General features: G+C 40.1%; 1 protein-coding gene across 1 annotated transcript; it reads right to left on the bottom strand.

Annotated features, from left to right (window-relative positions):
* Positions 1–9,674: 9,674 nt before the first annotated feature.
* Positions 9,675–11,029, bottom strand: LOC4352203 (NAC domain-containing protein 83). The gene is made up of 2 exons (XM_015762817.3): positions 10,547–11,029; positions 9,675–10,463 (listed from the first exon to the last, which is right to left on the bottom strand). The coding sequence occupies exons 1-2, from the start codon at positions 10,719–10,721 to the stop codon at positions 9,856–9,858; spliced, it is 783 nt and encodes a 260-aa protein (XP_015618303.1). The 5' UTR covers positions 10,722–11,029; the 3' UTR covers positions 9,675–9,855.
* Positions 11,030–14,319: the final 3,290 nt, after the last annotated feature.

Here is a 14,319-nt window from a genome sequence, read left to right as displayed (position 1 = left end):
TAGGTTTTGACCGTATAAAAATTGATTTTCGTAGTAGTGTACTGTGCCAAAGGAGGGTGAGCCTGCAGTGGCAGTGGCGGTGACTGAGGGGGAACAGGGTACTATGGGTGAGAGGAGTGGGGAAATTAAGCCCTTAATGAGTTGACGGTTCAACCGGTCAACCAATTTAATATGGTCCTTGATGTATCTTTTGCTGGTTCAGAATAAAAACTAGCAGTAATGTGTATCTCGCTGCCGACCTTTATTGATCGAGAACTAGCAGCAATTAACATCGGTTTAATTAGACGGTGCAGTGATGATGCTTCTACAGGAACCACAAGTGATTTGATTTGGCGGTATACATCTTTTATTCATTTTGTATATATACTAGCTAGTGATATGAGACTATTAAATGTATACAACTGTCAGCAAGCACTGGGGAATTAAAAGGAAACAAACTGTTCCTGGCTAACTCGATCAAGCGTGTCACTCGTTTCAACAAGCTTCAAAATTTCCTATTCCCGTTCGATTATATTTGTTCCCTTCCTTCGATCCGGTGACGACGACGACGACGACGACGGACAACGACACCCCCAGATGAGACGGTCAAAACGGGGCAACCCAACCCCAGGCCGTGCCATGCCGGCCGGGGGCCGGAGACAGCTTCGCTTTCGTTGAATTTTTCAGCCCCCGGTCGCCGCCCCAAAACAAATCACACACACACAAAAATAACTCTATCTAAGGCATCTAGCTCTAGTAGCTAGCTACCCCTATCATCATCATCTTCTTCTTCCTCTCGATCGCCATCACCTCCCGGTTGCGTACGCGACCGGCGACCCGTCTCCCGGCCGGTGTCGTGAGCTGACCCTCTAAGCAACCAAGCTACCGACGACATCGTACAAACGAACGAAAGAACGAGCGAGCGAACGAACAATCTTCTTTCCCATCATCGGCCGGCCGGCCAATCAGCCAGCCACATGTCTGGCCCGACTGGCCGGCCGACCGACCTGCCACGGTTTTATTATTATTCAGCTCGATCACGACGGCGATTTGCTCGTCGCCGCCTCGATCGAGCTCGCTATAACTGCTCCAACATCGCAAGCAACTGACGCCGATCGATCGATCGACCTGGTCGGCTACGGCTAGCTGCAGCGGCGGCGTCCTTCCATCGTTTTCGATCTCTTAGCTCGATCTTAATTTTGATGTTAATTTAATTTAATATGCATATGCATGTGTCATTAAGTGATGTGGGTACATGTTGGGGGATGTGGATGAATAATTAAGGAGTATGTGAAGTGTGTGTGTGTGCGTGTATGTATGGACAGAATCACTTGCCATTTGCTGCAAGTAACCTAGCTCGATGATTTTGGTTGGTTGGTTCATGTGCTGTTTTGCTGCGTCGTCGGCCGTGGGCCATGCACACATGTACACTGCCGGGCCTAGCTCGATATAGAATATATATCATTCAGTATTTATCGGTTTGATTGGGCTCTTTGTTTAACAGGGGCGTGATTTGTAAAGAGATTAGGGAGGTTGTTAGTGTTTCGTACTATATGATCTCTTCTTCTTTTTTTATCAACTCCGTTTAAATTAATTAGGAGATAGTGGTATGCCTCAGTCAGCCACACTGTTGGTTGTGTATGCATGGTAGTAAAATACAAGTTTATTGTGATCAATCTTTGTGGGTTTGTCGGCCATGTTCTTCACACTAAAAACAAGGAATTTTTCATGTGTATATCTGATTCCACCTCAGTTATTCCTTACTTACTGTTGTAGAACAAGTTTGGCTGCTAACATACAAAATTTATTTATATATCTAGAGAGGTGTTATGCAAAATGAGACATTGGATTTGAGGTTATAAATTCTTACATATATAATTTTGTCATCAAAAGAATGCATTTTACAAATAGTTCTATACAAGTACTACCTCCATCCCTTAATATTTTAAACTAACGAACGTCACACATAATATTTTGAACTAACGAACGTCAAACAAAACACATGGACGGAGTAAAATTCGATCAGGTGGGAAGACATAGAAAATAAAAATAGAATATCTCTACTATCTTAAAAACGAAGTCATTCTCCTTCTATCCCCTCCTATCATCGGGACATTTAACTATTTGTCACTTTTAAGATAAATCAATTAAGGATTTACCACTCGCTGTCTATGACATATGGGCCTTCATGTGTCTATGGCATGTGGGTCCAATGACAGATTTTTTACAATCACTTGTAAGAGTGGCAAATAGTTAGTTATTCCCCTATCATCAAGCGCAATATGTCAGTACACGAAACTTAACCACCGCATCCAATGTTTTATGATCAATCATCTTCGTAACCAATCCATAATTTTACGAATCTCTCATGTTATATTAAAAAGGACATTTTACTAGCTAGTCAAGTAAATTAAGGGTGTGTTTGGTTGGGTGGATGGGACTGGATGGGAGATGGCCGCCTGATTTTTTGGGGTGTTTGGTTGGAGGACGGGGTGGATATGGCGGCCCAGAATAAGGAATATTCTCTCAATATGCTGGATGAAGGGATCCGGTTCTTTTGGCCGGATGAAGCCATCCACCTTCTATAGGACGCTGATTAGTGCTTGATTAGTGAGTTTATTAGAGTATGATTAACGGTATTAGCATGTTTTGCTATTAATTAGTAGTTAGCATGGCAAGATTAGTGTCAACAAGTGTTAATTCCAACCTGTAAGTGTATAACTAAGTAATATTATGCCAATTAAGATATTATAATTAGTTAATTAATCTCATCCGATGCATCCTCATCCTGTCAACCAAACAAAAAGTTGGCTCATCCCATCCATACAACCAAACACAAAACTTGTATATCCTCATCCTTAAAAACATGGATGGACATATCCCATCCAACCTTGCCCTTCAACCAAACATACCCTAAAACGAACAGAGGTAGTCAAGCGGCCTTTGCGAAACAGAAATAGTTCTGAAGTGTTTTCAGCATCAGAGTTAAACAAACGCATGGGCCAAATCGCAAATGGGGACGACCGTCTAGATGAAATCCAGATAGAATTAAGCTTGATTCCATTTCGAAACTCGGCCGGTCGTACCACGGAGAATCAATCTTGCAAGCTAGCTAGTTTGAAAACAAATACAGATTAATTAAATTAGACCTATAATCATCTGTAGCTAGCTAGATGCTCGATCGATTGAGTGTCGCAAAACGCAATATCAGAAAAAGGGGCACCTTTTACACACACGCACCCTGGGCTTCCTTTTTCTTTGAGCATTTTAATGATATGAATTTCAACTTTGCTCGTCAACGTTCCACCAAAACGACACGTTGCTGTCAGCCTTTTCGCGACCTTTCTCCCTTCTCGCGGTAACGTGCGCCGCGGTGCTTTGACAAAAACACCATATATTTTTATATAAGTATATATATATATATGCATATCTATCTCTGTATACATATTATATATATTCACTTCCATTACACACATAGAACCTATATATTTATTCATATATACCGAGACAAACAAAATAAACATATAAATTGCTATGTACCGATACCAAAAAGATTTTGTCTCTAACTATGCACTTGGACAAATGGTGGAGCCACCGCTTCGGGACCCCAGCATGGGTCTGGGCCCAATGAATATGAAGTGGAATTTTTCATATTATTATTTAAATTGAAAATAAATAGAATTTTCATGATAATTAGATTTGTTCTGGCCTTGCTCCGGCACTACACCTGCATGCATAGTACTAAGGTGCTGCCTAGAAAAATATATTTTTCCAGACGGAACCTTAAGCGGTCCGTCTGAGAAGATAGATATTCCTAAGTGGATGGCCACAGAGCTCGACATTCTATGTTGCAGGACCGGTGGTGGCGAAGTTTTTGTCTGCCTGGAAAAAAGGTAGTAAGTTTTTCGTCTAGAAAAATGATTTTCCCAGCAGTGTGCTTGTGCAGCTGCATAAGCTAGAAATGAAATCTTTCGTGGAGTAATATATAGATTGTGAGACAGAGAGACCTTTTCGCTATTGGGATGACGGCAAAAGCTTCGGGAGGAGTGGAAGCCACACTGTCGCATATGCATGCAGCTAGCTAGCTATGGCTTGATTTGATTGGTTTGGTTTGGTTGAAACGGGAATTAAATTTGGAGGAAATTCGGGATGGATTTGGTGGTGTGCATGTAACACCTTCCTATATATTCTGCGGCCGGTGCATGCTTAATTTGTCTGACACGGCAGGCAAGCGTATGCATGCAAGGCTGCTAATTATTGCCAACTTATCAGTACCACTAGTACTATACTGTCCTTTTGCGTTGCTTTCTTTTAGTTTAATTTCAGACCATATTAATTGGTTCATGTGATTAATGGGCTTGCCATGTTAGCAAAATAATTATAGGCTGTATTCTTTCATGAGTGATCTGGGTGATTGTGAGTGAGTTTGTTTCGTTTTCTGCGCACACGCTTCCTAAACTATTAAACGGTGTGTTTTTTTTCAAAAAATTTCTATAGGAAAGTTGCTTTAAAAAATTATATTAATCCATTTTTAAAATTTAAAATAGTTAATAGTCAATTAATCATGTGCTAATGACTCACCTCGTTTTACGTATCTTTTCAATCTCCCCTATCTCCTCTCCTCAAACACAGCCATAGTCAAGTTGCCTGCCTTTTTGTGATTAGTTTTTCAAACTGGTTGCTGTGCGCCTCTGTTTGTGATATGGGGGCCACAGGTGGTGTGTGTACGTGAGATCACTTTGAGTCTTTGACAGGGAAATTAATTAATTAATTATAATTGCATGCAATGTTGCAAATGTGCCCTAGCCTGTGATGTGATGCAACCCTTTGCTTTTGCTAATTGCTTGTCATGCACGGCAGGCTAACCTGAAATTAACTGCCATGCCATGCAACATGACAATATGCCCTGTGTCATGTGCTTCTTCACTATTTGTATTTCGTACAGTGGTTGGGGTCGGGAGATTTCGTGAGCTTAATTCCAACCTCCGATTTGTTCTTCCATAACTGCTACATGTACGCTGCATAAAATAGACGGAATCCCAAACATACTGTAGAAGTGTTCATGTAAAGTGTTCTCCTAGTTAATATTGATTTTTTATTGTTACAATTTTAACCACTAATTAATTATTTGGCACCGGGATGATATCCTCGACATGATTGTAGAAGTGTTCAGGTGTGTAAAGTACTTCGGCTGTGTTTAGTTTGGTTGTGTTTAGTTCAGCGCAAAGTTTAGATTTTGGTTGAAATTGGAGATGATATGACTGAAAAGTTGTGTGTGTATGAAAGGTTGATGTGATGGAAAAAGTTGGAAGTTTGGATCCAATGTTTAGATCTAAACACAGCCTTCCTTGGTTTTCAAATAATTAATATTATTAAATTTTATTTGTTTCAACTTTGGCTAATATTTGTTGTTAAATAATTAGACTATAATTATTAAAAGTTTCATGCTTATATAAGGATGATATACCCTTTAACAATATGTTGTATTTTTTTTGTATTTGCAAATATATATTTTGCAAAAAAAAAAAGACAAGTGGTCAAAGCGTGAAAATGAATAGTACTTGTCCGTTATTAAAGAAAGCGAGGGAATTAATAGTAAATATATATTTAAATTTTCTACTTTGTGGAAATACAGTTAATAATAATAATAATAATAATAATAATAATAATAATAATAATAATAATAATAATAATAATAATAATAATAATAATAATAATAATAATAATAATAATAATAATAATAAGGTCTGTGCTTCCGTGTAAAATCGTGTAAAAGGAGTGCCCACGAACGCAACACAATGTCGCACTGGTCTGTCAGAAATTAAGCATCTTCAAAGAATCACATTTGGGATGGCATTGTACCTCCCAAGGACTGTAGGACGTACTTGCTATGACTAATGTGATTCTTTCCTCGCAAAAGAATGTGTGGTTCTTGTCCCCATGTACACCTATGCGCACAAGAATCACAAGTCATAGTGAAGTTATTCATATCTCATTTTAAGCGCAGCCATAAAGTTTCGCGTACAACTTTAATCGTCCGCCTAATTTAATTTTTTTAAAAAAAAATAAAAAAACATAAGTCACACATGAATTATCATTCATATTTTATCATCTAATAATAAAAAAATACTAATAAAAAAAATTCAAATAAGACAGATCATTAAAGCTGAACATGAACATGTAAACTCATTGTTGCGTTTAAGGGCCCCTTTGAATCAAATGATTTATATAGGAATTTTATAGGATTCAAATACTATAGGAAATTTTTCTATTTGGCCCTTTGATTCAAAGGATTGAAGCTTTCCAAATCCTATGAAATTCCTATAGAATGGCACATTACATGTGGATTTTAGAGTAAATTTAGCAAGAGCTCCAACCTCTTAGAAAATTTCCTTTGAGTCTATATCTCTCATCCGAATCCTGTGTTTTTCCTACGCTCCAATCAAACGATCATTCCTGTGTTTTTCCTGTGTTTTGCAATCCTCTGTTTTACACTTCAATTCCTGTCAGAATCACGTGTTTTTCCTATTCCTCCGTTTTTTTACCCTGTGATTCAAAGGAGCCCTAAGATGGGACTGTGGGAATAGTATTTTAGGCCCATGTGTGATTCTTTCCTCACAAAAGAATGTGTACGGAATAGTAACTTTAAGCACGCAGCACGTTATAACGGCGCTCATGAAACATTATATCTAAGCCGTCATGCAAGTTTAATTGTTTGGCCCGCAGGTAAACCATGATTTTAAATCTCCGGCTATAGATATGCCACTATTTCTGATTATACCTATTTAAGAAAGATTTTAACTATTTGCTTTTATATATAATTTAGTTGTTATAATTCTATTTAGAACGCCATAGCTATCGCTATAATTGTTTGAGAAGCCTAACCGCTAAATGTCTAAGCCCACTATTTAAAACGACGTATATTTAACAAACAACAATTTAATTTATAGTAAGACATTTATATTTTATTATTCACGGTTTAAAAGCTTTGGCTGGAAATTAAAATACGATAAACAAACCACAAAATCAAATTTAAAACTAAGTTTTAAATTAAGTTTTGTCAGTGATGGTCGAGTGTGGATTTATGTTTACTTCGTTGGAAGCGCAGGTCGCATGGCTAATTTTCCTCCGTTGATTCGTCCCTCATCCAAATATACTTCTCTTTCTAAGTAAAATTATTTGTCATCTTAAGGCCATGCACAAAGTTAGAGACGGGTATGAGCTCTACGCTATCTAGAGAGACTAACGTCATACAACAGTTGAAGACAATATGGTCTCTACCATTAATAAATGCTAAGAGTCGACTCTGAACCGTAGACCTGCATAACAACCATATTTCTCTTTCCTCCTTTCTCTTTCTTCTATACTATCAAATTTACTTTACTTGCATGATAATAGAGAGACCACTAATAAACACTGTTGTACATGCCCTAAGCAGAAAAAATATGCTATATGGTCATAAATATTTGACAGTTACAACGAGATTCAATTAAACTTTCAAAATTCAGTCCAAAAATTATGGATAGCCGGAATTTTAAAAGTTCAATTGAATCATATCCTGAACGTAAAATATGTATGACCGAAGGAAGTAATTTTTTTGGGTCGTAAAATGGCCCAAAATCACAAATTTTAGCATGAATCTTTCTTTAAAGTCCCCAAAAAGATTAATCTCTTGCAACTCACACCAGTCACCTCGAACCCAACACAAATATTACCTCATTTCGTCTATTTAAAAAATTTTATATAATTATTATTAATTTTGTTGTAATTTTTTTATCATATTTTAAGCACGATCTATATCTCATGCATTTGCATAAATTTTTTTAATGAGGCGAATGGTCGTTTGAAAAGTTAAATGCATCATTTATTTAAAAAAGAAGGGAGTATATAGCGGGTTACAGTGTGGTAATTGCGTTGGAGGCTAATTAACCTATAATCATAATCCAAGCAATTAACCAACCACGGCATGCAAAGCAACACGGCGGCATCTTCCCCCTCGTCTTCTTCTACCTCTCCACCCAACCCAATCCCATCCCATCCATTGGGGCCACCACCACCTCGCACACGTTCCGTGCAACATGTGATTGCTTTGCTTCCCTGATTGATCGACCTCCCTCCTCTCCTCGCGGTCAACACAAAATCCGTGCAAAATATTCCCGACCGGGACGAGCTCCTCGATCAGGGGCCCTCCCTCCCATCACACGCTTGACCACCATCCCTCACACGATTGATGTTTGTTTCTAATAAAATTAAACATAAAGTTAAATCACGTAAAACAAAATCAAAATGTTTTAGCGCAACGCTTGAAAAATAAATTTATTTGATATTTTTAGATTAACTTATGTATAGCAAGTTTTCGTATGAAACATATTGTTTTAAAACGGACCGAAATTTGTGTTAACAGAAATCAACATTTTAAAATGTGTATCTTAATTAGAAATGCGCACTACTCACTCCTTTTACATAGTAAAATACATGCTAACGAAAATCAATCTATATCTTATTAGAAATGGACGCTTCTTACTCGTCAGAGTCTCCTAGTCCTCCAAGCTAAGCTGACCCATACTCTACCACCAAGTTGCCCTAGCTACTAGTAGCTAGTAGTTAGTTCTCGTTTCATTTCCATTTCATTTCACCACCAACAATTCTGCTGCATATGCACCATCAACTTCAAAGTAAATTAAGCTGATCGTTTGATCTCCGTACGGCTGAAAAGCACTGGAAAAATAGATTAAATAATCGGAAATAATTTATTGAGAGCAAAACTTTTATAACCGTATCTAGAAAATGCTGGAAAATAAATCACGATGAAAAAATACCCCTCAAAATCAATTTTAAAATTTAAACTTTTGTTTACGGAAAATCAATTTTAAAATTTAAATTTTTTGTTATGGCTGATAGGGTAACAAGTAGGCGATGGGAGGATGTTGCCTCCTGCTTTCCTTCATTTGTTTCTCCATCTCCATCCATCGTCTTCAATTCTTCGGTTCTTCCTTGCCCAACATTCCAACCTTTTTTACCTTTTTGTTTTGTGTGAGATGGAAGTGGACCCACCAGTTAATTAATTGATTTATTATTAATCTCCATTGTCATAAGTGGTGGCATTGTGAATTAATCATGCATGCTGATGCCCCTATTGCATCCGGTTTGGTGGCATATCCCTAGTGATTAATCTAGTCAGACGACCGTGTTGGATGGGAGATTGAGAGAGAAAGGGAGAAGACTGACCCAATTGGTTGTAATCAATCCAAAGCAATTGAGAAAAATGGGAGAAGATCAGAAGATTCCCTTTAGCTTCCCATCGCAAATTTGCCATTTTCGGCCGGCTCTCGCAACATGTTCAATGATCTTATAGAAATTTATATGAAATCAAGATAGTTATCTTTTAAAAAATTCGAACAAAGAATACGAGATTATCAACTCTTTTGATAATGCGCGGGGTTTATGAATATGATAAAAATTTAGGACATGTGAAATTGATTCTTAGAATTAAAAAACCTAGGACGTGTCAAACTGAATCTCCCACAAATCACAATTTACACATTTGCTTGGGACCAACTTAAGTCAAACTGAATTTTGTAAAAAAAAAATCTAATCCAATTTAATGCGAATTTGCGATTGAGCTCACCGAATTTGGGACGAGCACCGCGGGTGCGTGTGGCACTGTGAAATAAAACACAAAACAAAAAACAGCAGATTAAAAATCAGATACATTAGTTTTAACAGATCTTGAGCTACACTGAACACTCTTGAGCTACTCTCTGTCTTGTCCTCCTGCATTTTTTTTTTGGGGGCGATTTCGTTAAGCAAACTTACAAACAAAGCTTAACCCTGCCTCTTTCTTGCTACAATCTTGCAAGGCTTGCCTTGCCTAGCTTAGTCGGAGGCGTCGCCGGCGGCGGCGCCGCCGTTCCGGCTCGTCGTCTCCTGCTCCCTGCAATGCTCCGCCGACGCATCCGTCACGCAGCTCGACGACACCGGCGACGCCGCGCGGCGCCGCCGCGCGTCGGCGCGGGCGAAGAAGTCGATGAACCGGACGCCCGCCGCGGCGTCGTCGGCGCGCTCCGTGGTGGCGTCGTCGTCGTCGGCGTCGGCGGTGGGGCTGGCTGTCGACGCGGCCGCGGAGCCTTTCTTCCGGAACACGCGGCAGAGCACCCAGCCCTCGGCGGGGCGCGCCGGGTGGTCGGCGGTGGCGGCGCGGCGGCACGGGGCGAGGCCGGCGCCGGCGAGGCGGTACTCGTGCATGACCCAGTCCGTCTTCTTGCCGGTCGGCGGCTTCCCGCGGTAGAACACGAGGGAGCGCTTCATGCCGACGACGACGGCGGCGGCCTGGCTCCTCGGCGCCGCCGCCACGGACACCGCCACCGGCTTCTCCTTCCCCGTCGCCTTCCAGTACCCGGCGCCCGTGGCGCGGTTGGCGCGGCGCCCCTTGACATACTTGGCCTCCTTGCACGTGAAGAAGTACCTCTCCTGCTCACTCCACCCTGCACGCACGGGACCTCGTCAGCGCCGGCCGGCCACACTCCGACGACGCCGCGCGACGGCGGCGAGCTGGCTCATGACTCACCTGGAGGAAGCAGGTCGGAGGGGTCATGCGCGAGGAGGCGGACATCGGGGATGTCGACGGCGGGCGGGAGAGGGGAGCCGAGCGCGCGGCGGCGGAGGTAGTGCACCACAAGCTCCTCGTCGGTGGGCCTGAACCTGAACCCCGGCGGCAGCTTCTTCGCCGCCGTCGTCTCCATCGATACACCTCGGCAAAATCAAGAACTCAACCCAAGCAGAGCACCAGATCGCCGCCGCTCGCCACCGTCTTGGCCTAGCCGAGCTGAGCTTGTCGCGGGTGTGCGGGGAGTAGAGGCGGGGGGAGAGGTGGAGGAGGGAGACGAGAGGGATTTATAGCGGGAGGAGGAAGGTGTTCGACGCGGGGCGGGGAGGGGGGAGCAGTGGCGTGAGGAAGACTCAAGCTCGGGAGCCGAGCTGAGCTGAGACGACGCTGTGTCACTGTCACTTGCGCTGTCGCGTTGCTCTGCGGCGCAAGGCAGCGACCACCACGGCACCATGGATGGTTGGATGGTTTTAATTGTGGCGCTGCCTTCTACGGCGATTTGGAGTGATTTTTTTCATCTTTGGCACGGTGAGGAAGAAACGAAAAAGAAAAGGAAAGAAAGAAAAACAAAAAGGGTGGGTTGAACTTGGGGGAGTGTGTACAAGCAAGTTGTTGTGTATCTCTTTGGCATAAGTTAAGTATAAGAGCAAGGCTAATAGTATAGCCCGCTACTGGCTAATAGCCCATAACTAAAGCCAACTACTAGTACAATAGATTGTCCATTAGCTAGCTGTATCTCATAATCAAATAATTAATTATAATATACACATATCTATGTATGTGATCAGTAGTAAATTGTATCCTTGTAGCTATTTGTGTTGTTAGATGAACTTTGTTCACCAAACACCAACATCATTTCACAGATCATACCAATCAAGTTATCTGTTGTATAAAAATTACTACATACAAAGCACTAGTGTTTCGTGGGCAAGAAGAGCTCACGAGGAAGGAGTATATTTCCTAGCCGGATTTTGTTGAACGGTGTGGCGTGAGAGTTTTTCACCGGGCGAGTTTTTCGCTGACGAACGGACGACGATTACGCACGGACGATGGAAATGGATTCGCGCACGGTGGGGAGGGGGGGAGGGGATCGCGCGCCGCACGGGATCGGGCTGAGGATGTGCGGGCCCCACAAACCGCGTTGTTTAGCGCTAGGGTCGACTGCTCACGAGCGATACGGCGTGGAGAGAAGCGCTAGCGCCCTGCGATAATTTAGTCGCTCGCTTCATTCTCTCTCATCCTTTCTCTCCCATCCACATAGGAAAATGATGATGTGGCACTGTTTTAGAGCCCGCTGAGTCAGCTTATTGTACCTGCTCTAATGAGTTCTGTGAATCTCAAAACATGTGGAATTGTGGATGGTTGTAGTGGGTTATATTAGTTTGTTGTGTGTTGTATATGCGGCGGCTGGAGTGTTTATATTGTTTTTATCTAAGAGAAAATGTGGTGCCGAAACTTGGGGCTGGGATTCAGCTTGAGTTTTGTGAATGTATAGAATTGAATTGTTCTTTAAGGTTTGGTTGTTTGAGAGAAAATTGTTGTATAAAGTTGGTCATAACCGATGTGGTATATACTATCGTGGAGAAATAGTGATTCATCTATTTGTGTGAGGAACAGTAAGATATTTAAGATGTGGTGAACTTTTTTGCATTTTTGAAGAAATTAAACCATCTCTTGTAAATTCCATGTATTTATAAGTTGCTTGATGGATCCATAAACTTATTTGCTCTGCGACGCAAGGAAGCGCCCACCACACCATGACAGATGATTAATTGAGGCAATGCCTCTAAGGACATTAGAGAGATTAGGGAGTGATTTCTTTTGGCATGGTGAGGAAGAAACAAAAAGAAAAGAAAGAAAATGGGTGGGTTGAACATAGGGGAATATGTGTAGTTGCAAGTTGTGTTTCCATGGATCACCTCTTTGGCATAAGTTAAAAGTAATGAGTTATGCAAATCTTAAAACGTGTGGAATTGTGTAAGGTTATAATGGGTTATATTGGGTTGTTGTGTGTTGTAGATATGGTGGCTAGAGTATTTATTTCTTTATTTGATGGAAAATATGGTGCCGAAACTTGAGACTGAGATTCGGCTTTAGTTTTGTGAATGTGCAGATTTAAAATGGTCTTCCAGGTTTGGTTGTTTGAGAGAAAATTGTTGTACAAACTTGGTCATAAAAAACGATCTGGCACTATTGTTGAGAAATAGTGATTCATCTATTTGTGTGAGGAATATCAAGATATTTAAGGTCTGGTGATTTTTTGTAATTTTAAATAAACTAGGAAGGTAGCCCGCGCGAATGCGCGGGCATGACCGTAAGTTTGAGACACTTATAATAGCGAAATATTAACCGGAGAACATCTACCACGATTTCTCCGTAAATTGTTTTTGTCAGCATTAACTTCTTCTATAATTTTCTAACCTCCTGCTTTATATTATATCATATTTAAGTAATATCTATAAGCAATTATTTGTAATCTTCTTCGTCATTTGAAAAGAAGGTAAACTTATTTTCTTTAGAAAATATGTCAATGAAAAGTAAGTACTAAGGTATTATTCTTTTTTTAATTGAATATATATTATCATGGTTCATTCGAGAATGAATTGGGTGGGACATAAAGCTCCACTTAAAGTATGGATGTATATAGCTTAATATGACTAATGTAGTTTGAGACACTAAAACAAAACATCAAATAGATGCCGGCACTATATAGGTGCCGAAAATGTTAAAACCGGCACCTATATAGATTTTCCCACCTCTGCGGGGTGAAAAAAAAAGAAAACCAGCACCTTTTATAACTATAGGTGCCGGTTCTAAATAAAACCGACACTTATACTACAAGTGTCGGGTTTTTTTAAATGTGATGTACCATGAATACACACTTGTTTTTTCTTATATAAGATAGATCTAACGGTTAGAAATAATGTTTCCACCAATTTAAAAGGCATAGGATTATTCCGAAAATGTAGCTTAAAAATTATGGTTGTTTTAATTCCAACATTACGAAGTGAACATAGCTCAACTGGTTAGGTTCCTTGTGGTGGAACTTGTCCACTCGGGTTCATGTCCCAGATTTGACAAATTCTTTCAGTGGTAGGCGATGTGGCCGTTGATAGCGAGGCGTAGTGGTAATTTCGTCAATCTCAAAATATGTCAGACTAGTCTCTTGGAAGTACTCATAGGGGTAGTGTGCACACATTGTGAGCGCCTGCATTTGTACTTTGTTTCTAAAAAAAATATCAAACAATATTTATTGTTTCTCTTTTAATTAAATAGATAAAACAATAGAGAACCACAGTGTTGTGTACATCTTAGTGTGAGGAGAAGGTGGAGATTTTATTTTTCTATTTTTTTTCTAAATGATTTAAGTGAAAGCTGATGACAGGATGTTTCATTTTTTCTAAAAATTTCTGAGATTTTTCCTTTTTTTTATAGAATGTGACATATGGCAACTTAAGATTTGTTTTTTTAAAAAATAGATCTAATAGTTAAAAATAATGTATACGTTAATTTAATGATTTATTAGTGCTCTAAACGGTATTTAATTGATTTTTTTGTTATGTACAGTGATTTGGTATAATATAATACATATGTTCAATTAATTTTTAGTTCTTTTTAAATTGCCATGCAAATGATAGGGTGTACCATCAAATGATATATTTTAACTTTTATATAGTAAAATATAGCTAATGTGATCTTGATTTATTTATTTAGTTATAAATAAAAAAATAGTT

Source organism: Oryza sativa, chromosome 12 (assembly GCF_034140825.1).
Source record: "Oryza sativa Japonica Group chromosome 12, ASM3414082v1".
NCBI classification, from domain to species: domain Eukaryota; kingdom Viridiplantae; phylum Streptophyta; class Magnoliopsida; order Poales; family Poaceae; genus Oryza; species Oryza sativa.
This window is presented reverse-complemented; position numbering and strand designations above follow the sequence as displayed.